Source organism: Netta rufina, assembly GCF_964035555.1.
Source record: "Netta rufina genome assembly, chromosome: 28".
NCBI classification, from domain to species: Eukaryota; Metazoa; Chordata; class Aves; order Anseriformes; family Anatidae; genus Netta; species Netta rufina.
Window position 1 is genome coordinate 4,493,465 of NC_140152.1, and position 26,373 is coordinate 4,519,837.

General features: G+C 49.7%; 1 protein-coding gene across 1 annotated transcript; it reads right to left on the minus strand.

Annotated features, from left to right (window-relative positions):
• Nucleotides 1-284: 284 nt before the first annotated feature.
• On the minus strand, nt 285-22,034 carry HOMER3 (homer scaffold protein 3). The gene is made up of 9 exons (XM_084302533.1): nt 21,443-22,034; nt 11,064-11,220; nt 9,995-10,126; nt 9,474-9,581; nt 6,202-6,323; nt 5,113-5,269; nt 3,148-3,258; nt 2,219-2,299; nt 285-1,356 (listed from the first exon to the last, which is right to left on the minus strand). Exons 1-9 carry the CDS (start codon nt 21,445-21,447, stop codon nt 1,168-1,170), a joined length of 1,062 nt encoding a protein of 353 aa, XP_084158659.1. The 5' UTR covers nt 21,448-22,034; the 3' UTR covers nt 285-1,167.
• Between the last annotated feature and the right edge of the window lie 4,339 nt (nt 22,035-26,373).

Consider the following 26,373-nt stretch of genomic DNA (forward strand, 5'->3'; position numbering starts at 1 on the left):
CACCGCGGGGGAGACAAAACCTTCCAGGTTTCTGTGGTGCCTCCCTCGATTCCTACGACTAGACAACATCTACAATAACCCACGGACTTGCCACAGGCCCCAGAGGGCACTGGTCCCAGCATGCTCCAAATGTTCTTTAATCTGCCCAAGGATGGCAAGCTGGGACCTGTACCCTTCAAAAAGAACATGGCTCATCTGACACAGAGCAGGACATCTCTGGGGACTGTTTCCCAATAAAAGAGAGAAGGGGAAAAAAAAAAAAGAAAAAAACACCCAAGAGCAACTGCGATTTGCTCCATTTAATTTCAATTAACTGCAGCCCTTAGAGGCTGGGAGAGATGCCAATCTAGCAGTCGGTTGGCCATCCCCACGGGGACGACTCATTTCTCAAATGCCCCCTTCCCAACCAGGCCTTTGCTCTCAGCTTGAAGAAGTTTTAACAAGTCATTAAATCCCACTGTGTTAAACTAATAAGAACTTTGAAACCTGCAGTTCTTTTTTTCCTCTGGAGGATGTGACTGAACAGTGGAAAGGGCACGCGGTCAGGGAAGCACCCTTCTCTGCAGTGGGGCGGCTGCTACCTCTGGAAGCTCCTGACAGTGACCAGTGTTACTGGCTCCTGTTAGAAAGACACAAAATTGTTAGGGCTGGGAGAGAGGAAGAGGAGCAACTGATGTCCTCAGCGTGCTGGAACCTCTCCTCCCTCTCTAGGTGGGGAAACAGGCAGCTTATTCTGCAAAAGGCAAGTGGTTCCCTAAAAAACTACTGAAAAAAAATGCAAAGGCTGCTTAGTCCCTTCCCCTAGAAAACGGTAAAAATGTTGGAGACGGTGTGGCAGCAGGGAGGCTGGGAAGGCAGCACAGGGGCAGCTGCAGTCTCTGGACCACGCCACAGCCATGGCAGGGTCCAGAGAGGCCTGGCTGTGGCTTGTAGATCCTCCCTGCGGAGGATTCAGGAGCTCGGATCCTCTCTGCCCTCCATCTGGGTGTTCAAGGGGCAGTGAAGTGGCTGCGGCTGGTCTCCACGCTGTCCAGGCAGCTGCTGGTATGGTGGCATATCCTGCCTGAACAGGCCTCGAGGCTGTTCCGTGACCGTAATTGCTGTCAGCGACCAGTCCCAGCTCAGGCTCCCCTCCTCCGGAGGCGTCTCCTCCGAGCATGCTGCTGCTCAGTTGCTCTCCAGCAGCTTGGCTAGTCCCTGACGGATCTCACTGAGCTCAAATATCTTCACATCCATTATCTCCGCCACCTTGGTGACTTCATTCTGCACCTTCTCCCTCTCCGCCAGGGTCTCCGACAGTGTCTGCTCGGCCAGGTGAAGGCGCCGCTCCAGCTCTGCGTTGCGAGCCTCCAGCTCCTGCCAAAGGACACGAGTGCAGTGAGGGGGCTGCCCCAGCACCGATACCTGCTGCTCACGGACCAGCACGCTTATCTCCACCGAACAGCTCCACCAGCACCCCAGCACAAGGCTGCCCACACCCAGCCACCCCAGGACTGCAGCAGCTCTCTCGCAGGGGGTCCTCCCTATCCTGAGCCACAGCACCCCAGTAAACACATGCATGTGAGTGTGTGTCCCTCAAACCCAGGCATCTATATATCTGTGGTTTGAAGAGGTCCTCCCCAGACACCTATCATCTCCAGGTCTGATCCCATTTGATGTTTGTGGATATTATCCTTCCATGAAAACCAGTGCCTCGGTATGGGGCTGAGCCCCATAGCAGATCCCCTCGCTCAGTAGCTCGGAGATAAGCACGCACAGGCACTGCCCCCAGAGACAGCACAACAGATCGTGCTTCCATCTGTGCCCTTGCCCTGAGGTGCAGAGCATCTTGCATCCCTCCTGCCTGCCAGATCGAGCCACAGCTCTTCTCCCCTAGCCATCCCTGGCCATCCAGCAAGCTGAGCAGGACTTGAGAGAGGTAGAGGGTTACAGGACACCACCATCCCTCCCAGTCCCATGTCAGGGGCAACTGCAAGTGCCAGAGGAGAGTACGTGCAGGCTGGATTTGCTACTGCCTGCTTCTGGTGCCCCACGTTGTATCTCTGAGGAACACAGTTTGGGTGGAGAAAGGCAGAGACTTGCAAGGACCAGTCCTTCATCATCCTGAAGCAAGAGAGGCATGGCAGCTCTGCAGCATTCACTCTTTGGCTCAAAGGAGAAATGGGGACAGGTCCCTCTAATCCAGGTGCAGAGGTGTCCCCAGCTCTGCCATCCTTACCTGAAGCTTCTGCAGGGTCTCCTCACGCTCGCCCTCTGTTTCCCATCGACCACACTTCTGGCTTTTTAGCATCTGAATCTCCTAAAACACAAAGAGGAAAAGCATCACACCAGATCCACCCCTGTCCCAGCAGGGCCACCTCCCACCGCAGACCCCAGCAAAAGCCCCTTCTTTTGCTCCATGGATCACCTAACCACACTCAGCTCCGAAGTTTGACTTCCTTATACCTCCCCTTATGACCTCAATATCCCATCCCAGGCTCATGGGGGTTCTGCTCGTCTGCTGGGTCAACACTCTGCACCACTTTGCCCAAGGGTTTTACCTCTACCCCAAGTAAATCTGGCGTGGGGCATGAGATCTCTTCAAAGGAGAAGAACCCCAAAACACATGCCAACCCCAAAGCACCTGCCTGCCCCAATCTCTGCTGCGTGGCTCCAAGCCTAAGGCTCTGGTCACACATCCTACTGAAGCACAGCTACCAGAGAGCCAACAGCTGTGCAAAGCAGGGAGATTCTCTACACATCTCCCTTCCTTCACAGCCTCTGTAATTAAAACTCAGCGTTAAATCATTAATTTAAATGCACTGAAGGCAAGAAGCAATTACTCCACTAGAAGCTAACTACAGTTGAAGATGGTTGAGGGGGGAAGGGATAAGACAGCCCTGTCGTTTGTGCACTGGCTGAGACTCTGTGCTCAAGACCCTTTGCACGGGAAACTCCCAGCACTTCACTCACACTCAGATTTGTCTCTCTAGGGAGAAGAAATCACTGAGGGGGCTGTGCTGGCTTACAGAAGCTCCTGGCTTGCGTGGACATCTTGTGCAGGAGCATGAGGTGCCCTCAGATCTCAGACAAGCTATAAAAGACAGGGTGTTGGTGACTGACAGCCCACCCAGATTCAGGTTTTCCTCTGCTTTGAGGGAGTATTACCTCGTCTTTAGCCTTGATCAGTAGTTCCAGCTCCTCCAGGGTTTGGCTCAGCTCTTCCTTGTTGTTCTCGCTGGAGGAATCATGAGCCCCCTGCGACTCCAGTTCTGCTACCTGCACAGAAGCAAGGAAGGCTCAGAGATACAGAAGTGCCCCAATGTCTTATCACCAACAGTCATTCTCTCTCACATTTTGGCTTTCTTGCAAATCCAACTGGGCTTTCACAACAGGGTAGCAGCTTCCCTCCTGTGGTTGTTAGGAAAAAATTTCCCTCCTCCTGCTCTGCATAGACCGTGCACAGAAACGCACTGCAGCAAAACTCTGCCTAGAGACTCTGTCTCTGCTTCCTTCTGCAGTTTTGCACTTCCAGCAAGTCCTGACTGGCTTCAGCTCAAGCACATGAGCCTACAACCCACAGCTATGGCCAGGTCCAGCACCATTTACATCCCCAGGCGGATATTGCTGAAGGCGAGGGAGTTACTGCAGTTCAACCAGAGCAGAGCTGGCAGGAAGGGTTTGCCCAAGAGTGCTCCCCGTTCCTGAAAAATTCAGCCCAGTGGCTTACATTATTCATGACAAGGATTCATTTTTAAAGGCTCGTCAGAAGGTCTGGAGCAGCTGTTGATGAGGCCCAAGCTCTCACAAGGCTTGCAGTGAGCTCTCCAAGCAGAGCTCCAGTGCTGGGTGTTTTCACACAGACAGACCCTGAACCCCTGGTGTGACACGAATCCTGCACTAGGATTCCTGTAACCGTGTCTACAATATGTGAAGCTCACATGGCCATGGCCAGAATCAACCAGCTCTGGTCCCCAAATGCCCTGGTTTAGGGACAAAAAATCTAGATGTTTCACTGAGCTCCGGTTTATTCTGTGATTCTATAAAGTTCACAGTGGCTGCCCCTTGCCCAAGCCCCAAGAAAGCCTCACTCCTAACCCCTGGCTGTGAGAACAGCCACCAAACAATTGAGAATGCGTGGAGCAACGGCAGGGAACTGGAAGCTTGTCTCAGCCAGCCCCCAAAATGCACACTTACGTACGCACAGCCAAGACCTATGCCATGCCTAGGGCAGGCTTCTGCTGCAGAGGAGAAAAAAAAATGTTCTGCTCAACTTTTACTGCCTGACTCCAGCTCTGAGAATTAGCAACGGGCACAGTGAATCCTGGGGGACAGTTGTTTGCTGCACAGACTGGCCACACAACAGCCATCAAGTGGAAACAGCTGTTAATTGCTCTAATCCCTGCTGTCTTTATAATGTGCAATCTAGAAGTCAAATGGTTTTATGCTTCTTTTTCCAGGGCTCTGGAGTCCTTTCGCAGCTGAACTCCAACTGTCCTAACACCCTCTCCCAGATACACTGCTGCCCTCCCCCTAAATAAAATCCAGCTGTGTGACTGTCAGTGCTCTGTCCAGATACACACAGGGCTCCTCAGTTGATCTGTGACCTCTCTGACATTACGTGGGTCAAATGATCCCGTTATTCCAACCGAACAAGGGCTCGTTTGTACTGTGCCACACGGGTTTCGTGATGTTGCAGCTTGGATTCCAGCTAATTATAGCAGATAGAGCCATGTCCATCCTTCCTGCCAGCAGCCAAAAGACTGCCCTGGTGTCCAGCTCTAGGGAAGCATGGTCCTCACCCAGTAGTGCTGGCACCTAGGAACTACCCCCAGAAAATCTGAAGGGAAGCAGCATTTTGACTTTGGGCTCTGGTTTCCTCCCTTTATCTGCAGGGACTCCGCACAGCCCCAGCTTGCTCTGCAGAAAACAGGAGCTCTTCTGAGAGGTCCCTTGTTATGCGGCCTTATTCTTTGGCATGTTTCCCTGCCAGGCGCATGCAGCATCCTGGATCTGAATCCTGTCTCCTGCTGACACTCAGGGAACCTCAGGGGAGAACAGGGTCAAGGGCACCATCTGGCTCTGGGACAGGGTTTCCTCGGATCTGCTCTGCAAGGGCCCTGCAGCGCTCACCCGTTGCCGCAGTGTTTCCGTCTCCTCCTGATAGGCAGCCAGCTGCTTCTTCCACTGGTCCACGTTGGCGTTGGCTTCATGGAGAGCAGCCACGAGTTTGTTGTTGTTGTCCTGGAGACTGAAGAATTCAGCCTCCCACTGGACCTCACTCACCGAGCTGTGTAAGCGAACAGGGGGATGTGCAGGACAGTGTGAGGGTCTCAGTGTAAAGGTTTTGTTCCCTCTCCTCCCTCCCCGCAGTGCAAACATGCACTGAAACCATGCTCCTGGAGGTGCTCCCTCTTCCTGCACAGCTTTCTATTTGACTTTCGTCTTGATTCCCAAATTTAAATGCTTCCTCCAGTCCTTGAATCTACTTCTCTTTCCTTTATCCCCACATAATATTCACTTTCGAGGCCACACGTGCTTTCCTGAAACTGCAAAAACCACACTGTGAGATTAATGGGGCAGGAGGGGAGATACAGCTACTAGAAAAGGGCTCTGCCACATAGGATTGTGAATCCATTTTTAAACCCTTGTTGGATCCAAGTTTGCTTTGAATGAAACCCTACCACCCTAGACTCAGAAGGTAGCACAGGACTCTTGCTTTTAACTTAAAAATGTTCTAAGTGTTCAGCTCCCAGCTCAGCAGGAGCCACAGGGCAGAATCTAGCCCCGAGTCTTTTGAACAGACAAAGACAGGAAGCAGCAGGGATGTTGCTGGAATCATCAGGGGAATTAACACAAATGCAGCCCTAGGCCAGCTGGAAAAGTGTGAACATCTTCTGGTATCACAGACTACTGATCTGCAGATAACTGGCAACAACTCATCCCTGCTGCAGGCACAAAGCATTCTCCTTCCCATGCTGCAGCAACAGCAAATTTCACCTTTGAGATGAGAGAACTTTCTCCCATGGAAGAAAGGAAATTGGTACAGTGAAGGGTTTGGGCAGACTTGGGGTATTATTTGCTAACTCAACAAGGAGTATTGGATTAACAACATTTGGTCTGAGGCTACTATGAGCACTGGGATGACAGGGACACGCTCCAAATCCTGCCAAAACAGAGAGTTTAGGTGTTAGGAGCAGAAAGCATTCTTGACAGCCTCACCCTTCTGAAAGCATCTTCTTCAGCCGCTCCTTTTCTGTGCTTATCTCAACGTCGGCACTTTGGCTGCGGAATAGTTTGTCTTCTCCTGGTCCATTGGAGCTGATGATGGGGCTGGGAAGTACCTGAGGGGTGAGGAAGAGGAGGTTATCTTACGGCAGTGAAGATGAGCCATGTGGCCACAAGGTCCCTGTAAACTCATTCATGGCCTGGGTTCACAGATCTAGTTCTTATCACACTCGTGAGAGACCTTGGCTTTCAATCCTAGCTCCTAGGAGGAGGTGTGCTCAACATCTACATGACAAGGTGTGGCAAAGACCCTCACGTATGGCTCAGCAGCACCAGTCGTGGTATAATTATAACTTCAGAAGCTGTGTGGACACAGGGCTTTCTCTTGGATAGGTAAGCCAGTGTCTGTCCTGCTCAGCTCTTCCAGCAGCTGCCCTGTTCTGCTGCTACGTCCTCCCTTTCCCTGTCTCCATGCCATGCTGGGGCAGCGATCCCAGTGCACAGACACCCTGAGCAGGTGGGCTCACAGCTTGCACACACCAGCTATTTCTCCTTCCCAACTTGAGGTACTGAATTCTCTGGCCCCGAGCTTCCCCCTGACAAATGTCAGAGACGTTGCAGCCTGTAACCCAAGTCGCACGGCTGTGCCCGACACACCAAGCTGCTCAAGTCGGCTCTTTCAGGGTTTTGCTGAATTCCTAACGGGATTTTCTTGCAGTTTCTCAGAGCAGTGGAAAGACTTAAACTCTAAAGACAGACCTGCTTTGCCACCTGGGTTCAGCTGCAACTTCTGTACCTTGATTTAAGATACAGCTCTGTATTCCTGCGTACATCAGGGCTAGCAGAGACAACTCACCCTCCTAGGCTGGAAGGAACTCTGAGAGCAGAACAGAGATGAATACACAGAAACCAAAGCAAACTTTATATCCACAGGTCCCTCCAGAATACCCTTCCTTCACGGCCTCCTCTCACAGCAAGGAAGAAACTTGGCACAAACAGGGCAAACTGAGCTATAAAAAGGCTCCCTGAGCAATGAGTCTCTGGGATCCTAAGTTGAGGGCTGTGAGACCAGGTGGCTGGTGAGCCTGCTGGAGCTGATAGGTAGCCCTTACACGCCTGGGGTAAGGACAGCCACCTGCCTTTGGAGTCATCTGACATCTATAAATAGAGCCAGACGGGGCCACGAGATGTATTGAACACCAGCTTCAAGAAACCTTCCAGAGAGCGATCAAGAAGTGAGACCTGCAAAACCCTGCCTCACCTTGCTAGGTGCTAGAGGATAACAGAGAGCTGCGGGCCTGGGATTTCCACAGCTCTGGAAGTCTGAAGCCTAAATAAACTAGCGCAGATGCAGAAAATCAGAGCGCTCTGATTTAATTTCAGCAGACAGATCCGCTCTGTGCTCACTCGCAAACAGAAACGCAATCAATTATTCAAGGCTGAAGCTCCTGTTTGAAGCTCTATTAATGCAGAGACTGAAAATCAGCAGTGGGATAGCTGCAGAAAGGCTGCTGGGCTGATGTGTACGGGCTGGGAGAGGCAGGACGAGGTCCACGTGCCTACATGGCAGGGGACACCGCGTGTGTCACCGTGTTGGCATCCTGGCTGCCAGATGGCTGCAGGCAGGGGCTTTGCATCCTTGTGTGTGAGCTCTTGTGTGGAGAGAAGGGGTAGGAAGGGAAGAGCGATCATGGGCTCGGTTGTGGCAGTTTTAGCACTGCTGAGTCAAGTACAAAGGACAAATTGAGCCTTAGCCCATCTACCAGAGCTGTGTTTAACACTTTCTGACCACCTCATCCCTTCTGTTGCAAGCTGCCAGAGCAGCACAGGGGTGCTGGACGTGTCTGTTGGGACACCTGATGCGTTCTGCCTGGTACAAAGAGAACAAGGAGTTTCTCCACTCCCAGCCCATCTCCCAGCCAGGAGAGCTCTCCAGGCTGCAGCTGGCTGTGAATCTGTCTTGGGCAGTTATTACTGACCAGGGAGTGCTTTACCTAAAAGTTTGGTTCTGCTGTGACTGCTTTGTCCTACTCCCTTCCTCATTTGCCACCCATTAGGATGGGGTCAAGTTAGTGGGAGCCATCAGCAAGGCAGATTTTCTCCATTTTTCCACCCCAGACAACATTTCCAGTCTCCGCAGAGCCACCGCCTCCACCTCCCTCTCTTCACTGCAGGCCAAGGTACTGTTCGCACTCCCTCCTCCTCCTCTGCTGCCATTCCATCTGTACTCAACCCAGAGAACGCAGAGTCCTCCATCCTACAGCTCCTCTCCTACTGCCAGGAGCTCAGGGAAACACACAGCAAACCTCTGGAGCACACTATTTGGGAGGGCAACTTCACCCTCAACGCTGAACTGCTGCACCAAGAGAAAAAGACGGGAAGGCTTCTCCACCACTTATCCCCTCCTCTCCACCCTACTGCTGCTGGAGTTGATTTAGTTATCCAGGGAGACGGGTAAAAATTGCAAGCGTGACACGTGTGAGAATGATATGTGATGGGCTTAAGCTTTCTGGCTTGGTCTCCTGGGGAAAAGAAAATTGAATGACTGGCTGTCACGCCCGCAGCTCTACCTTCGTGGAGAGTTCCTGAGGTAGGGGAGAGTGAGTTCTGCTCTCACAGCACAGCTCCTTCTCTTCCACAGTGGGAACAGGACAGAAATGGAAATAGTCTAGCAAGGACTTCTCAGTCAGCAGTGCTAAGAAGTCTCTGTATCTCCACAGACCCCCATGGACAACATCACCACCTTCCAGAAACGCTTGGGAGAAGAACCCCTCTGCAGCAACCCCCAAAAATAAACACAAAAATGCTGGAAATGCCTTGCATCTTCCTTCCTACAATCTTCAGCCAGGCAACAAACACACGCCCCTGCATGCTGCTTGCTTGTTATTGTCACGCTGAGCCCTGGGAGAGCCATTCTAAAGAAAACAAAATCAAAACCCACCACCAGCAAAATACCCCAAACCTCTTCCAGCACGGCTTTACCAGACATCAAATGATTACGATAGTTTAACTGTCAAAGAGGGAGGACTGTAAACCCTCCCAGGAGCTCCACTTAAGCACTATTTAATCCACTTCATGTGCTTCAGTAGAGTGACCTCAAGGCCACAGATGTCATCGAAATGTGAATCTCCAACCTCAGTGTCTGTCGAGAACGCCCTCGGGCAGAAAAGGATGAAGGATAGAAGCATACGCAAGTTACCAGAGATCAGCGCAGGGACCATTTTCCCTAGCAGTGAGCTTTGCCCACGCCTGGCTCTGAGCATTACCTGGTGAGATGTGATGTTCAGGGCAGGATTGGTCAGCTCTGTTTTGTCCTGGGACTTCTCCCTTGCCAAGCGGGCTGCTTCTTTCACTTCCTGGAACTTCTCTGCAAACTAGAGGGGAGCGGAAAAGTCACTCTGCTGCTGAACTGAAATGCGGAACAAACTAGAATTGATGTTTGGGTCACTCCTCCTCCCTTTGCTACTTCGCTCAACGTGCTTTCTACTTTCTCTTCAATTAATAATAAAATTGAGGGAATAGCCCCCGCCTGCCACTACCCACAGCACTGACAACTGTGGGATTAGCTAAGTAGAGATGACAAAAATTGAGCCCTAAATCCAAATTCATGTTGTGACATCCAGGACACTGCAAATATTCCTTTAAAGCATTTCCTGGCATCGTGCATCGGACTTTAGCACAGTGGGAACAGCACTACATCTAAAGACCCTAAAATCTTTCCTCCTTCTGGGTTTCAGGGACATTCACCCTGCTGGGATCAGGGCTCTGGCAGCACCTGCCACGTTACCTGGGAGAGGTGCTGCTCCGAAGCAAAGCCCAGTCCATAGACCGTGTTGGCTCGGCTGTCTGCCCATTGCCCAAATTTCTGAGACGTCTTCGTGAAGGTCATGTTGGGGGTGATAGTGCTGTTGATGATTGCCTGTGGAGAAAGGCAAAAGTGAGTCAGAGAAATCTCCACGCTGCTGCCTCAGAACGATGGTGTGGGATTGACCACCATAGTGACTATGCACTGTAGGGACTGGGGGTAGAAGCCCTGCTTTTACTGTATAAAACAGCAATTCAGGGTTCTGGTGACCAGAAGTCTTTCTAGTCTAGCTTTGTGACATGAACAAATATAAATCTTCTTGTCTACTGAAGGAAAATGGAAAAAAAAAAAAAAGAAAAAAAAAAAAGAAAAAAGCTTAAGTATCACAAGCTTCATTGGGCCTTCATTGCTAGAAGAGAAGAGACGAGACAGAGTGTCTCTGGGGACTGAAAAACTTTCTGATGTTCTCCATTTTCATGGCAAGTAAGGGAAAAAAAAGGAAAAGGCTTAAACTGCACTTAGGACTAGCTATTACGAAAGACTCTTGGTTAGCGTAGCAACAAAATAAACTGCCTAGGAAGATTGCTGAATATCTGCCTTCAGGAGCAAGTCAGAAAAATGTCTGTCAAGAAAAATTTAGGGAGAGTTAAGCTTGTCTTGGGGTGGTGACAGAACAAACTGCCTCTGAGAGTCCCTCAGCCTTTGTCCATTCTGTCTACAAGGTCAGATTTAACACAGGGTCAAGGCTCTTAGAAAAATCTCATGTTTTGCATGCTCAGAGATAGGGAGGGCAGGGAGAGAGGAGTGGAGGAGGAGGACATCAGACCCTATGGCACACTTTCCATCAGCACGGAGTCAACTGTCCAACACTAAATACGCTTGAGCATGGAAACAGTGCTTTATCTTCCATTCCTTGCAGTGGGAATGCTAGCACATGCCCCATGCTGAGAACTGGCCAGCTCGACACAGTAAACATCAATTGCAGAACAGATTTTGGCTGGAGACAAACTTGTTTTCAAACTGTGTGCTGCTCTCAGCAAACACTCCCTACCTTGGTGCCCCCCACGCTGATGATCCGATACACATTGCGTGTGGCATCGTAGAAATAGGAGACAGTCAAAGCGTGCTTGCTGGCGGGGATCCAGTTCCGTTTGGTGGCGGGATCGATCTGGAAAACGTGGGCCCTGGTGCTGAAGATTGGCTGCTCCCTGCAAGAGAGATGAACGGAGCCGTGAGGGCAGAGGGAAAGCTGAGCAATGGGAGAGGTGGATTGAAATTCTAGCACCCGCATTGCATTATGCGATGCCAGGGGCACTTCTGCTGTTTGCCTCCACTCCAGGGATCCGTGACATAGGTGCTGAGCACTGCAGCTCCCACAGACCCAGATGTCTCAAACAGCCTTGCACTGGTATCTTCTAGTGTCCCTCCTTATCAGGGGAGTCATGACCAAAGCTCCCCATCACTCCTGTAAGTGGATGGGTGGATGGATGGAGGATGGGTTTGTGGGTTCGGGTTGTGAGCACCAGAAGTGCCTTCCCCTCAGCACAGCTCTTCCTCCCTTGACTCACGCTTGGGAAGCGCATCCTGCAGCAAGAGGTCACGCTGCAGGATTAAAGGCGAGTCACTTAAGAATGAATTAGAGGAAACACTTCACCACACAATGTGCAGCTGCTGTGTGAAAGCACCGAACCAAGCACTGCCTGCATTTTGTAACCAGCGGTGTCTAAGCCGAACTAAGGAGTCGAATCCCAGGCACCAGGATGTAACTTGAGCATTTCAAGAGGCAGGAAGGAATGTTTCCGTGACACAACAGCCCAGGTGCACCAGCCTATGGGGTCTCCATTTGCCTTTGGTTAAAACCCAAGGCACTGGTCATTTCCACACTCTATTTACAGCCAACGAAGTCTGATGGGATTGGATACATCCCATAACCCCCTCCCTGGGCTCAACAGCTGCAAACAAAGCACAGTCACAATCGTGCGACATGTGAGCCCCTGAAATCCACAAATTTCTATTTCCAGCCCCTTTCAAGTCCTCACAGCTGCAGTGAGCAGAACGAAGATGCCGGTACCTGGTGTTTTCTGTAGGCATCACCAAAACTTAGGAAAAAAAATGAAATATTCCCTTCTCCCTCCCAGCTTCCAGCCTTGTTCCCAGGCTGCAGTCCTGACTCAGATCGCTTGCTCAGGAGCAGACTGCGTAAAGGTCTAAACCAGCCCCTCCTGGGCATCCTCGCTGGCTGGTTTTATTCAGCCACAGTCTGATTTTCAAATGAGACTCAAATTCTCTGGGCTCCACTAACAGAAACCATGTTTTACATTGATCATGACTTATCCTTCAAGACACAAGACACAGAGTTAGGGAAAATTAATGTCCCTGCATCTTGACCCCCAAGTCCTGGTCTAGTGTCAGAAAGAAAAAGGAGGGACATTACTTAGTTGTTGACATTTGTTAGTAAGCGTAAGACAGACTACAGGCCAAGGGGGTTAGTGCACGTCTCTCCTCCAGCAGCCTCCTTTTCAGGTCTCCTAGCTGGATTGAGGCTCCTTTTTGGTTTTGCCTCCAGAGTGATTCATTTCCTAGCGATGGAGAAATTCAGCTGTTATTTATCACGCAGAGCACAGACAGAGCGTTCAACCAGGCAGCACTTAAGGGGTTCGTTTGTCCCAAGCTTGCAGAGCTTGTAATTCGTAACGATCTCTCATCACTAAATAAGTTTTCTTTCCCTGTCATGGCAGATAATTGGGTGAGCCGTGTAACTGGAGCAAATCCCTTTGGCAGCAGGAGCCGGCTGTTGGGAGAGGGCCACGGAGGAGCCTGGAAGGCTCTAACGTTTCCAGTCACACGCACGTGATGCTGGCTGCAGTGACACGGTGACGGAAAACCCTCCTCACATCACCCCTCGCACGCACAGCAGTTATTCCTGTGCTCGCTCCTCAGTGGTGAGCTCTGTGCCCAGCGTCAGTGGAAAGTCTCCTGCTGACTGCAGCAGGTTTGGGACCAAGTGGTGCATGGGACAGCCCCTGCCACATGCCCTGACAGATCTCCAGGGATAACCTTCTCTGCCTGCAGTCTTGGTGCTGCAGCAGGACCTGGGAATTCACCCAGTGCATGCAGCACGGAGCCAGGCACAACCTGAGGAACCCCTGTGGCTGCCCTGTGCTGTCCCCCAGCAAGACGCAGGCAGCTGCCTGCTCATTTGCTTTGTAAAGTAGTCTCTGCAGTGAGGGGTCCCCACCCTGCTCTGCTCTGCCTCTACCATTGGGACCGAAGGTCTCGAAAAGAGAAAAGGAGCAGAGGGGTAAGAAAGTGAATTTGCAACCCGAAGGATGCCCAGATCCCTCACCCTCCCTGCTTGGCCTACCTCTGAGCCTTTCGATACACGGAAATCCCTCTGCCTTCCTCCTGGTCAGTCCAGGACAGGGGGCACCCTGCTGCCTGCTGTCTCATAATCAGTGTAACCACAAAAGCCAGCCTTACCTTCCTTCTGAGCACCAGGAATGGAAAATAAATAGCTCTGGAAGATCTATCAGACAGAGCAGCCCATCTTCACAGGGTTTTGCTTATGTTTTTTCTACTTGCATGAGGCTGGCTTGGCTCTTGGCTGCCTGCTCATGCAGCTCACAGCCCTTGGGCACGAGGTCTTTTCCCCTGGTCTCAGGTACTCCAAGAGATGCTCCAGGTGCATTGAAATATGCACTGCTGCTGGTGTCAGTGGGGAAGGGCGCTCCACTTTTCATGTCCTTACATAATCGCTGCTGTCTTTGACGCTCCTCGTATGCTTGTTCATGCCTTGTGGTCTTCCCTGGAGCAACAAAGCTTCACGCTGTCTCCGAGAGGTCTTTCCCTTCCAGTTAGAAATGCGAAAGTCTCCCAGACTCCACGAGCAGGCCGGCTGCCAGCCACACCAGATGTGCTTCGCTTCCAGCAGAACGCAGACTGGCAGCAACAGCAGCAGGGCATGTCTGCAGCCTCACCTGCCTGCTTGGTGCCAGGGCAGGAACTCCTGCACCTGTCTGCCTCCGAGGGAAGCAAAACAAGAAGAATTTCAGAAGATTCTGCGATGTCTCCCCTTTCCTCACTGCAAATGGGAATAGTTGCTGCCACCTTGCATGCCCCTGATAACGGAGGCTGAAGATTGCTCCATGAGGGTAGCACATCATTGCCTTCTCCCAACTGCCTTAGAAAGGTGTATTTTTTTCCTTTTTTAATCCAGTAAAATGACACAAAACGTATCTAGCTAGTACAAGAATTGATTGCAGAGGATGCTGGCTAGCACGTTAGCCTTCCTTTCGCTGCTCACATACTTGTCTGACAAGGTTAGAGCAAACACTGCACAACAAAAGCTCTCCCAGGGTCTAAGCGGTGGAACACAAGAAAAACAGACAGTGAGTAGGCAGCAGTGCAAGCCAAGAGGGAAGAAAACCAAGGAATTGAGACTCCACTGATGTGAGAATATGGGATGTGAGCTCCGGGGAGGTCCTGACGACAGAGCCCGTGACGTTTGCAAATCTCAGGGCACGTCTCTAACAGGGTACAAATGAAAAAGGCTCTGCCTCAACCTTTCTATGTTCCTCAGCAGCAGAACCACGGCAGGGTCTGACACAGCTCAGCACAGCTGAGTGGATTAGCAAGGAGGGGACGCAGGCAAGACCAAGTGGCACTGGAATAGGTGCTGGAGGAAGTTCAGAGCAGGGAAAGAGCCGGTGCTGAAAGACATCTGAGATGCACGGCAGAGTAATGTGTGAGGAGCACCCGCCTGTTTCAGCTTGCTTCTGGCCAAGTTGCTGACCTCCTGTTTCCAAAAACACTACAAAGCATTTAAAAATAGTCTTGAAAGTGCACAGGATTCAAACTGTCATGTTCTCTCTCCCTCCACAGCCCTCTTTCCCCTGTGTTTTAAGGGTGTATGCTGCATACGCCACGCACCCTCAACTGCTGACTCTTCTTTTCCTGCTCCCAGCCGGGAGTCCCCGTAACAACGTGGACATACCAGTGGAAAGGGCACGTGTAAATAAACCCACTTACATCCCCCAGGGCTGTCCTTCATAGATAATTAAGAAAAAGCGAATCAAATGAGTGATAAGACAAAGATCTGGTGGAGATGCACACACAATCAGCAAGTGTCTGATGGCAACTGGAAAGGATCCAGGTCTCCACTCTGCCAGCATTTGTACCCAGCCCTGGGGGAAGGGTAAAATCTAAGAGTCCCACACCCCACAGATAGCTTAGAAGTAAATTTCCCCCAAGTGAAAGGTCCCCCAACACTCCAGCAGCAGGCTCCCAGCCACCAGGCTAAACCAAACAGCTAACACCAAAAATGGAGACATAATTTAATTAATCCATCTATTCCTTACGTGTTCCTTACAACAGCAAAGCACCTGGCTCTGGGATGCTGCCTCCTCTTGTTGATTCTCCTTCAGGAGAGCTGCTGGAAGGAGGTCGCTGGGTGTTTGGGAAGGATGCACAAAGAGAGGGTTTGGATCAATCGTTGCTGATCTGCTCACTGGCTGGAGTCTGACTCAGTGGTCATTAAGCTGACATGCACAACTGCTCACTGGTCTCATTGCTACCTTGATTCTTATATTATCCTCATCACTACGGTATCCAAATTGATTTCTTAATGAATAGCTGCTCATTTCACCATTGCTACGAGAGCAAATCATTATTTGTCCTCTTAATTTATGGGGTCAGCGGGGTGGTGAGGACTGAGTGGGCCAGAGGGACTGAGTTCACTGCCTCCAAGTGAGGGAACTTGCCAGGTTGGGATGCATCGAGGTGCTGCCAAGAGCCTGGGGGAGAACACCCTGCAAGCACTGCCCGATGCCAAGGAGGTACAGGTGGCATCAGTTCACTCCCTTGCACTCGTGCCTTGTCTTACCTGGTGGGGGAACAGCGGGCAAAGAGGTGCCAAAGACTGGAGGAGATTAAAAGCAGAGCTGTCTCTCCGATTCAGCGTAATCTGAACACATATGTCACCAGATTTATGGGCTGTCCTTGAATGTCCTGCCTGGATGCAGGCTCTTCGCAGGCCTGTGAGGCTGATCCTAAATAGGAGCTTCTGGAATAATCCAGGGCTCCTGCAGATGGAGCATGCTGGAGAATCTCCCTTGCAACAGAATGGGAGACGGACCACCGCCAGGAGAGGCCTCTCCAAAGGGGATGGGAGCACCAGGGACTGGAACCAGCACCATCCCCTAAAGCACCCGCAGTGTGTGGGGCCACGTGGATCAGGATATCCACAGGCACCATGCTTTCCAGACCCACCACGCCACAATATGACGATGTCTGAGCTGCAGCAGGGCCAGCCCTGCCTCACAGCCTGAATTCCACACGGGGTTCGACCCACCGTGAGTCCCTCTGCTAGGGATGTCTTAAACAACAGGATTTCACAGAGATCTTTCTCTAATCCTCACCAGAGACATCCTCTCAAGCCAGCAGGTGAATCTAGCAGCACAAGAGAAGCAAAAAGGTGAAGAGATTTTGTCCTTAAGCCACAGGAGACACAGACCGGGCTGGAAACGGGGCATGTTCCCCACTGCAACCTCCAGCCCCGAGATAAGGGTGTAAAATCCCACGAGGAAACATCTCCCACTTTAAGGAATAGCCCAGGTTAGAAGAGGGGACAGCCAGCCTCTGAAAGAGCTGCTCAGCCAAACATTTATCTCCATGCCTGAATTTCAATAGCGCCGTGGCAGCTCCGCGTGTTCCCTTCTCTTCACCACACCCCCGACTTCAGCTGCCTGGTGGGCTCCTCACACAGCGCAGCCTTCTCGGAGAAGCAATGTTTTGTTGCTTTGACTTTCTTGGGGTATTTCCAAGGCAAACACCACCTCTTCAGGAAAATCCTATTTGACAGTTACAGGCTCGCTCTCATCAGCGGGTTCCTAAACCTGAGGGTAGCTGCTAACTGCAGCCCTCCTGCCAGACCTCTTTGAAAGGAAAAGGGCAAGAGGAAGAAATCTTTTTTCCTTTTCATTTATTTTTTTCTTTAAACACTGTTTGGTTTAGATCTTTTATGGCATCCAGCAATGTCTTTGCTCAGTAGCTTCGACGCAGGGTGTGGGGAGGGGTTTCTCTCTGACTGCACCACTGCATTTGGCTCATGCTTTGTCCTTGTTTTTCTTTTTTTCTGTGCAATCTGGAGGATTTTTCCTACTGAGAACCTTTTATTTCTTGTCCTCAGTAATTGTAGCCTCACAATCCTGTCTACCCACCTGAAACATGCCCATTTGGTTAGCTGAATTACTTATTACCTCCTGCTCACTTGCCCCATTGCTGCATGACCAGAAAGAAACCTTGTCGTGTGTGCTTGGGAGGGGGAAGCTTTTAGGATCACCGTTCCCCAAACGGATCCTGTTTCCATCCTGTTTTCAATTCTAAAAGCATGTGACAAGGGGGCAGGATTGAATCCTAGACACAAATGTAACCTATAGATCTTTAAGAGAGAGATTTGGAGGGCAAGTCCAAGTTCGAAGCACTCCAGAGACACAAATATTGCAAACTTCCAAGGTTTAGGAATAAGCAATTTAGGCACTTGAGGCAGCAGCTGGAATGTGCTGAGCTCCACGTTCACAAACTGCATTTGCCTTGGTGTTCCTGGATGGGGTTTGGTCAAGGGCACCTCTAGAAGTTCACGTGTGACTCCTCTCTCACTGCAGCTTCTCATTGCAGGGACACTCATTTACCTGTCAGAGAAAGGAGCCTCTTGGCATTCAGATGCAGGCAGGGGAATCATTTTAAACACCTCACTGTACACCTAGGCAGTCTGTTGTCCCCCTTCATCTAAAAAAAACTAATCAAAAACACCAGCTGAGAAATCACAAAGTAGCAGATCAGCAGAATCATTTGTTTCTGTGACCCCTGGGCACAACAATGCTAAGCCACAAGGGTAGGGAAGGGCTTTGGGGTGTGCTACTCCTGCTGCCAGGAGCACGATACCTTCAAGAGCACAGAGACCAAGGAATGTATTTTCACACTGCGCCCTGTGGCTGGGCTCAAAGACCCCAAAACAGAGGTGGTTTTGTGATAAAGGCCCTCTGCCAGCCACAGCAGCAGATAAGAATTTCCCAGCTGCCGTGGTGGGAACCCTCCGATTCTCGCTGCCGTCTTTCCCAAAACCCTTTCCCTCTGCAAGGGCTGGTTTCCTGGATGGGTGTCCGCAGGGCAGAGCCGAGAGGGGTACGTGAGCAGGCGAGCATGAGAGAAATGTGGCTCAGCGCTGGCGCTCAGCCCGCTGCCACGCTGAGTCAGCTGGGAGGCCGCGCTGGCTGCGTCAGGGCCGGGGCTCTTCCTTCTGTCGGATCACCAGCTCGTGAGAGAGAAACCCTACAGCACGGCACGGCCCTGGATAATTCCAGGGAGGGGGTTGCCTGGGGTGGGTTGAGGGAAAACGCGTTTCTGAGCCCAATATTTCAAAAGGCAGAACTGGAACGCAGAGGGGACAGGAGAAGCGGTCTCCTCCTCCTCCTCCTCGGCTGCTGCCTTTGTTTCCTTTTATCTTCCCTGAGCAGCCTGAAGAGCTGCTGACTGTGTGTCAGTGCTGTCTGGGGAAGAAGTGGGGGTTAATGGGGCTGCAGAATCAAACCCTGTCTCTTTCCCATTGCATTTCTTCTGCAAGTCCAACCCTTCCCCTTCGCTGGGTGCAGCTCCCTCCAGAGCCTGTGGCAACCACAGGGACACTGGGTGTTAGACACTGAACTGCAAAACCCCACTGCTTTAGGACCAAAGTTTGGGAAGGCTGGCTCGCAGCCCTTTGTTCTAACAGCCATGGAGGTTTTCAAGCCCCCTCAGCTGCAGCTTTGCTCTCAATCTGTGCTGCATCACGTCACCTTGGGCACAACGCTGCGAGCGCCCAGGTGGGAGAGGCCAGACTTCACGGGGAAGGTTCAGCAGCGCAGCTCCAGCAGCAGGAGCTGGCTGTGGGCTGCTTTGCCCTCGGCCTCCCCCCACTCCCAAGAGATTACCCGGCAGGGTTTAGCACAGGAATGAAAAGCAGCTGCCTCCTGGCCTGCCTGCAGATAAAGGGCAGCAAAGGAATCCCAGCTGAATACGCTCCTGTCAGGATCAGCGTGGGGAATAGCGGCAAGCATACAAGGTCAGGCACAGAGAAAGGGGATCAAGGGCATTTAAAGACATAACTTGTTGTTTTTTCCCTTTCCTTTTCATTTTGTTTTGAGAACAAAAGTCTTTTTCCACCCCTTTTGGAAACCAGTCTCTATCTACAGTGTACCTCAGCTGCTGAGTACCCTGCTGCTGGGTGTCTCCAGCATAATCTGCACACTCACCCTCCCAGGACAACTGTTACTTCTGCTGCTGAGCTCAACAGCTCTTTCTTTTGACGCACTCACAGCGTTGCTGGAAGTCTGTACAATAATTACAGTTAGAAAATAGCAGAGCTGGAGTGCAGCTAGATAATTCTTTATACGTTCCTGAGAAAAAACATGTCTGGTAATAATTAGAACCAGAGACGTGGAGATACGTATGCAATTCAAAATGCCCCTTGCCTGCGACACAAATTCTGCTTCTGCATCTTCATTACGAGCTACAGGACCCGTCACACTTCCAGGCACATACACCTGCCTTCGCTCGTAGAACTCACTGAGGTCTGCTGCTATTTTCGACCTGTCCTTGCCAGAGCTCCAGGAGCGGCAGCAGCCCCTTCGACGAGGCCCATGTGAATTGCCTGCTCAGCAGAGGTCAGTGGGATGGCTGTATGGACAAGAGCGGCTGAATTCTTTGGTTGATAAACGTGACAAGTGGGTAAACTCTATCCTGATCAACTTAGAAGTTGCATCTGCTTGTGCTTCTATTTGACAGTGCGCCTAGCAGAGTCAGAGAAATAAAGTGTCCACTGAAGGCTCAGCTAGGACCTACGCTCACTTCCCTCAGGATCAAGTGTTATTGACAACAATCCTCTTCAGAGAGGAAATGCTAAACATTAATATCTACAGGGCAGTGAGTACAGAAGAGACCAGGGACAGCCTGTCCATGAAAAGCAGAACACGACGTTACAAAATAAAATAAAATAAATCTAATCCAGAGGAACAAAGACCAGAATCCCTGCTTCAGGAATAACTAAGATCTACTGCCAGAACATCACGTAAAGGTGGTGTGCTTTTAATCTCTTTTGTATGAAGAGGAATCTAAATGCTGCTGAAAGCTACTTAATAACCCCATGTGATCAGTGTGTGAGCAAGAAGACACTTTAACTCAGGAGTTAAGTGGAAGTAAGGAATTTTGGGTAGAAACGTCATCTCTGGCTTAACAATAGTTTTGCTACTACACCGCTACAATTACAGAGTGAAATCCAAGCAGGCTGAGATGATGACAGTGTCCAAATGTTTCTTCCACGGGAGCTGGTGGCCCTCTAAAAAAATCACGTAACTGCTGGGTGTTAGCTGTGGTTGATCCAAGAAGGATTCATCCCACAGCCCTGGGAGATAAACCAGCTAGTCCCAAACTCTGCTTGCTACACCCTTCCTGGCAGCTTTAGAAGTTTTACAGCGACTTTGTGGATCACTGGAAAAGTTACAGGAAAACAGGGACGCTTGCTGCTTTACCCTGGATCAGCACAAACTCTGCCAACTTCAACGGATCTGTGCCACATTCACACTGCTGTCACTTTTGATTCTTTGTCTCTGCCTTTCCTGCCTCTTGAATGTGTGTTTGAATGCTCAATCATTTATCTAGACAGTCCGAGAGGAAAGTCAGCAAGAGGAAAACAAGCCTCAAAGAATTTTATTTATTTGTCTTGTAATGTCAAACCCACACATTTGGAGGGGGTTGATCAGACAGGTTTCCTACAGATCCCCAGCCACAAGGAGTTATTGCACAAGAAACTCACAACAACATGTCAGGTCCTTAAACTTACACGATTGAGACTTATAAATAGGGCATAAATTAAATACCAGGCTAAGCCCCTATTTCCATGCCAGAATTCACTGCCACATCCACGCCGCATTATTTCATTCTTGGAAAATCTGAGGAGGATTATAAACTAAAGCAGCAGGGAATTTCAACCAGCCATTTATTCATTTAGAAATGCAAACAGAATCCATTTTACTGAGTGCCAAAGTCACAACAGCCAAACAAAACCTCCAACTTCCAACTTCTGGAAAAGTTTGGGAACACAGCCCAGCTCCAGTCCTCCCAGCAAGTCTCCCAGTTTGGGCTTCACACAACGTATGTATCACGAGAGGCTTCCCTTACACACGAGTTGATTTAAGAAGTTGCAGACTTGCAATTTCCTACTTTCTGACCCCTAAAATCAAAGGCGAGTCTAAACTTTAAAGCTTGCAATATGGAAAGAGAAAAAAGAAAAATAAAGAATGCAATTTAAAGCCTTGATTTCTTTTGCAGTTACCTTAAAAATAGCTCGGCTGCCATCAGTAACAAAGCGATACAAGAATAATAAACTGCCAGGCTCACCCCATCTCCGCCTGGGTGTCAGCTTCTTTCTCGCCCGTCCTTTCTTCAGCTGCCTCGGGTTCTCTCCGCGTTCTGATTTATTTCTCCCTTCCTCTTTCTTTCTCTGTCTTTCTCCGGATCCGGATGCTCTTTAAATTTCCTCCGGAATCTCACTTTGCAAGCTGCTAGTTTTGCTCTCGGCTCCAACCCCCCGGCGATCCCCGACCGTGCGGGGCAGCGAGGGCAGGGGCTGCTCGCACCCCCCCGACCCCTTCCAGCAGCAGGGGGGTCTCGGGCTCTCCCCCGGCCGCCGCGATGCCGCAGCCCCCAACGCTTTCCCCTTCTTTCTGCCTCCCAGGAGCCCTCCTTCCCTTCAGCATGGGAGGGGAGCGGCAGGATTAGGTGGTGCCTTTGCAAGCCCTTTTCAGACAAAGCCGTCTGCTCGCCTCTGCTCCCGCAGCCCTGCAAGTTCTCCCCCCAAGAGTCCAGCCAGCTCTGCCGCCCGTCCTCCTGCAGCGCGATTTCTTTGTTCTTTCTCTCTCTCTTTTTTTTTTTTTTCTCTCCTATCCGCTTCCTCCCCGTGCCAACTGCCCCATCTCGGTCACATTTCTCCGCTCCCTTCTCTCCCGACTTTATTCCCGGGGCCGGCTCGGCGGCACCACCTGCCGGCTACAGGCAGCCCTGCGCCGCCCCGCCTGGCTCCGGCGTGCGGGGCTCCAGCCCTGCGCTGAGATTTTAAAATAAAATAATAATATTAAAAAAAAAAAAAAAGTCTTCTTTTATCTTTGGCTAATCGTATTCTATCACAAACAGGCCGCTCTTTGTTGTTCCGCCTCTTGTGAAGGCGTTTGTATAAATGGTAAATTAACGTAAGGTGTGAATGTGTTTTTTATAACATAGCAAAATGCCTTGGGGAGAAGGGAGGCAGTGGGTAATTAGCACCCAGCCGCTCCTAGCGTGCTGCTGAGGTCCGAGGAGCCAATGCTGACCTTAAATGTGATGGGACCCTGGTGCTGAGCAGCAGCAGAGAGGTTCCCCTGCTCCCTCCGGGTCCTGGGATGCTGCACCGGGCCAAAGGGGGCTCCCAGCAGAGCCCTGGGAAAGAACAAAGCATGCTCTGTCTTGAAGGGATAAAAGCACTTCATCTGTTCATCAAAGAAAGGGATATGGGGTGACTTTATCACAGCCATAAAAAACTTCCTGGTAGAAAGAAAATTTATACGAGAGCACTTTTCAGTTGAGCTGGCGCAGGTATAACGAGCTGTAGGGCTGGCAGCAGAAGCTGAACAGGTCAGTCTGGGGAAGAGATGTCTTTTTCATCACCAGCGTAGAGGTGCACCAGCGACCTGGCCTCCCAAAGGTGACAGAAGGCCAGCCCAGGAATGGATTTTTCTCCTGTCTGCTCCTTTTCAGCTGTAAATCCAACAGCAGAGATTTGGCACGCAGCAACTGCTCTGCCCACGTTGTGTTCCGTGGGCAAAGCCCGAAGCACACCCACCCTGGTGTCACCACACATGAGAAGGGCACGACGGGGGCCTGCTTGTGAGCACCAGGTATTTTGTCACTTCGTTGTGACAAAAATCAAGACTGAGTGCTATCAACTGGACTGGGCAGCGTGAACCAATTGCACTGCCTGCAGTTATCCCGAGCTTTAAGCACGTTATGTCATTAGCTCGGGGGCTGCGGACGTGTGAGCGTACATGCAGTTCTACAGGCTTCTAGAGCAGCTGTCACTGTGCAAGCTTCTCATAGAGACACGTCAGGTAATGAACCCGAAGTGTGGCTTTGGCATTTCCTCCCAGACACCTCTGCCAGTACACCCAAATCCTGATCGAACACCAAAACTCCTTGTTCATTTCCCAAAAATGTTTGCTTCGCTTTAAAATATTGCACTACTCTAATGAAGCCTCCCATGAGCAGACTCGGTGCTGCTGAGTTATGTTGCTGCTGAATGATCCCCATCCTCTTTACTTATCAGGACACTTTAATGGGAAGTCTTCCCAAGAGAGATTTTGTTAATCCCAGGCAGATCTGCACAGTAATTTCTCTGTGCATTAATAACTTCAGAATTTGCACCAAAAAAGTAAGCTCTGTACTGGTAATTTTACAATAAAAGGTAGGAGTAGCATTCAGAATTCAGCAATATTAATACCAGAGTCCAACACCAACAGGATAATCACTAGTGATACCACCACCACCTCATACTCTGCTTTCAGCTTTTCACCTCCATCCTTTTCTGTAAGGCATTTAAAAGGGAGTTTTAATGAGAGTTGGAATTCCTCACCTCCAGTGTCCGCACTACTGCCCATGTTTGAGACTGTGGTTTGTTTGCTGCCCATGATTTTAAGTGTAACATCAGACAGGCATATTTGGAGAACACCAAGGTAATTCTCTGCTTGAAATGATGGCAGCAGCTACCAGCACAAGGGATTTTTGGAACCAAGAAAGCTGACCTGGTGTCAAGAGCAGTGGGGGAGGTATTTGTTTTCACAGTGTAGACTCAGAAGTCGTTGCAGGATGCAGGTTGGAGCAGCTGCGGATGGTTGTTCTGAGCTGGCAACTGCACCAACAGCTCCAGGACTACCGTGGCTCTGTCGCACCGCTGAGCGCCAGCAATCCTCTTGCCCCATATTCTCTGTCCTTCCTACGTGCAACATGGGAACCAATGACAAAAGAACTAAAACTGCACCGAAGACACTACCGAAAGTAGGGCACAGTATCTTTCATATCGACCTGTTAACAGAAACTTATCTGCAACTCTTCGAAGCTAATTATTTTACACATTTAAATTAGGGTAATTAGATCAGCAGGAATTGAACTAAAACCAAATGCTGGTAGCCTTGTGAGGATTTTCTGAAATAGGGTTTTGTATTCCATCTGCACTTCCTTCCACTGAGGGAAGCGAGTTAAGTGTCCCCAAAGATAAGAATGGAAATTTTGATCACTTCCTAGATTATTACATATCACCACCCAGTCTGCATCATTAAGCTCCATATAGCCCTTTGCATAGAGGGATTAGGAATAGAGGTAAAGGAACCCTGTAAAGATGTAGACTCACTTTCAAACTACGAGACAAGATGTGCACTTCAGATCTGGTTTCTGCATTGCACTGAAACGCAGCCTGACTGTTTGTGGAATAACAGTTTGCCAACAGAGATCCAGTCTTCTAATTTTCGGATGTCCATTTCATGCAGTCCTCTTGTCCACACTTTGTGCCCAAGGCTTCACCTTGCTAGAAAGGCTGACACAGTTTGCACCTTGACATCTGTCCATAGAAAGTGCAAACATCGGCATGTTGGCAAGTACCGGTAGAAAAGACAGATGCAGGAATCTGTGAATCTGCTCCTTGCAAATTCAACATTCAACAGCTCGCCTCACCTTGGCTCTATGGTATTTGCACATAATAATACACAAGAACCTGTTGTTATAAAGCACAATGGAAGAATAATTTGATTCAGGGACGACAAAGGCCTCCAAAAAAAAAAGAGAGCCTGAAAGCAGGTGCCTTGCTATGTGTTTGGTGCAGACTTCCACAAGAGGAATCCATTTCCAAGCAGACTTCTTCCATAGCTATGTCAGAACTGGAAAAAATGAGGTAAGTCTAGAAGAGAATCAGCCTTGTACTTTATGCATGTCTGGCATGAGACAGAGTGAGGCAGCATAGCCTTTGTTCAGGGACTTCAGTAACAGAGAACCCGTGTTATTTTTCTAACCACAAAACATAAGAGAACATTTATTAGAAAATATATAAAAAAAAAAAAAAGTGTCTCAGAAAAAATGCTCAACTTTCAATGGCCTTTAATAAAAGGAGCTACAGTGTCTGAGTTTTGACCAAAGCTCAGAAATAAATCCGGAACAATGATGCAGTACATAAGTCAGCTCATGGCATTTTCGGACAGGGAAAGATGCATCACAAAGGTCACTTAAAACACATTAGAAAAATAAATGTATGGAAAGCCTTTTGAAAGGTTAAATAAAGGGAAAAGAGAGGAAAATAGAGAAAGAAAAAATACAGGAAGATGACTCAGGAACTTCTAACAAAGCATTAGATCTGACATGAATACTATGGTCAGTGACAAGTAATTTAACCTCATGAAAAATGAGGGTAGTAGCAACCTCTTGGGGCATTGGGAGACTTAATTAGTTGCTATTCGTAGATTAAACACAAAGTCTGAAGGTGAAAAGCGCTAAATACTAAGTATTATTAGCTTCTGAAGTATTAATTTATGTAATTGGGCAACTCCAACATTACAAAAAAGTAGATCAGCGTCAATTTTTGAAAGAAATTTATTCTTGTGGTTTTAAGGTGTCAAAAAGGTACCCAAAGAAGGAATTTTGTTTTTAAGCACTACGTGGTAACGCATCTGTGTAATACACAATGCAGCTTGTCATCTCCAACTCCGAGCTTCTGACTCCTACCCAAATTTACATTCCACAGTCCTTAACAGGAAACATCATCTTAACCAAACATCTCTGTGAGCTGCAAGCTCTCCGTAAAACCTGCACTGTGCCATGCATTGGGGCTGCACTCCTTAAGAAAAGCTCACAAGCGTTTATTCGTTAACAAAAGACGTGTCCATTTGTGTGGCTGAACTCTCCTTTTTGCTGCCTGATCCCTCTGTAGCCAATGCTGGACTTCCCAAACAATCTGCATTGGTGGTTTTTGAACTGGTTTCTCTCATCTTCCAAGGCAGAGATAAATGACCCTTGTAGAAATTCCAAACAAATAAGAAAAGAAGCGCAAAACCAGCCCCCAGGACTTTTAAAACAACCTTCTCTTTTCAGCTGTCCACAGCTTTCTGTTTTGTTGCCTCTTTCAGTAAAGAAGCTGGTACTGAAGACTTAAAACCCTCAGCTCCTGCTTCATTGTACTTGTTTGTTGTGGCATTAATATTTGCCTTCTCTGTATTTTGATGGACATAAAGGGCACAGCAGGCCCCAGTGATAAGGAA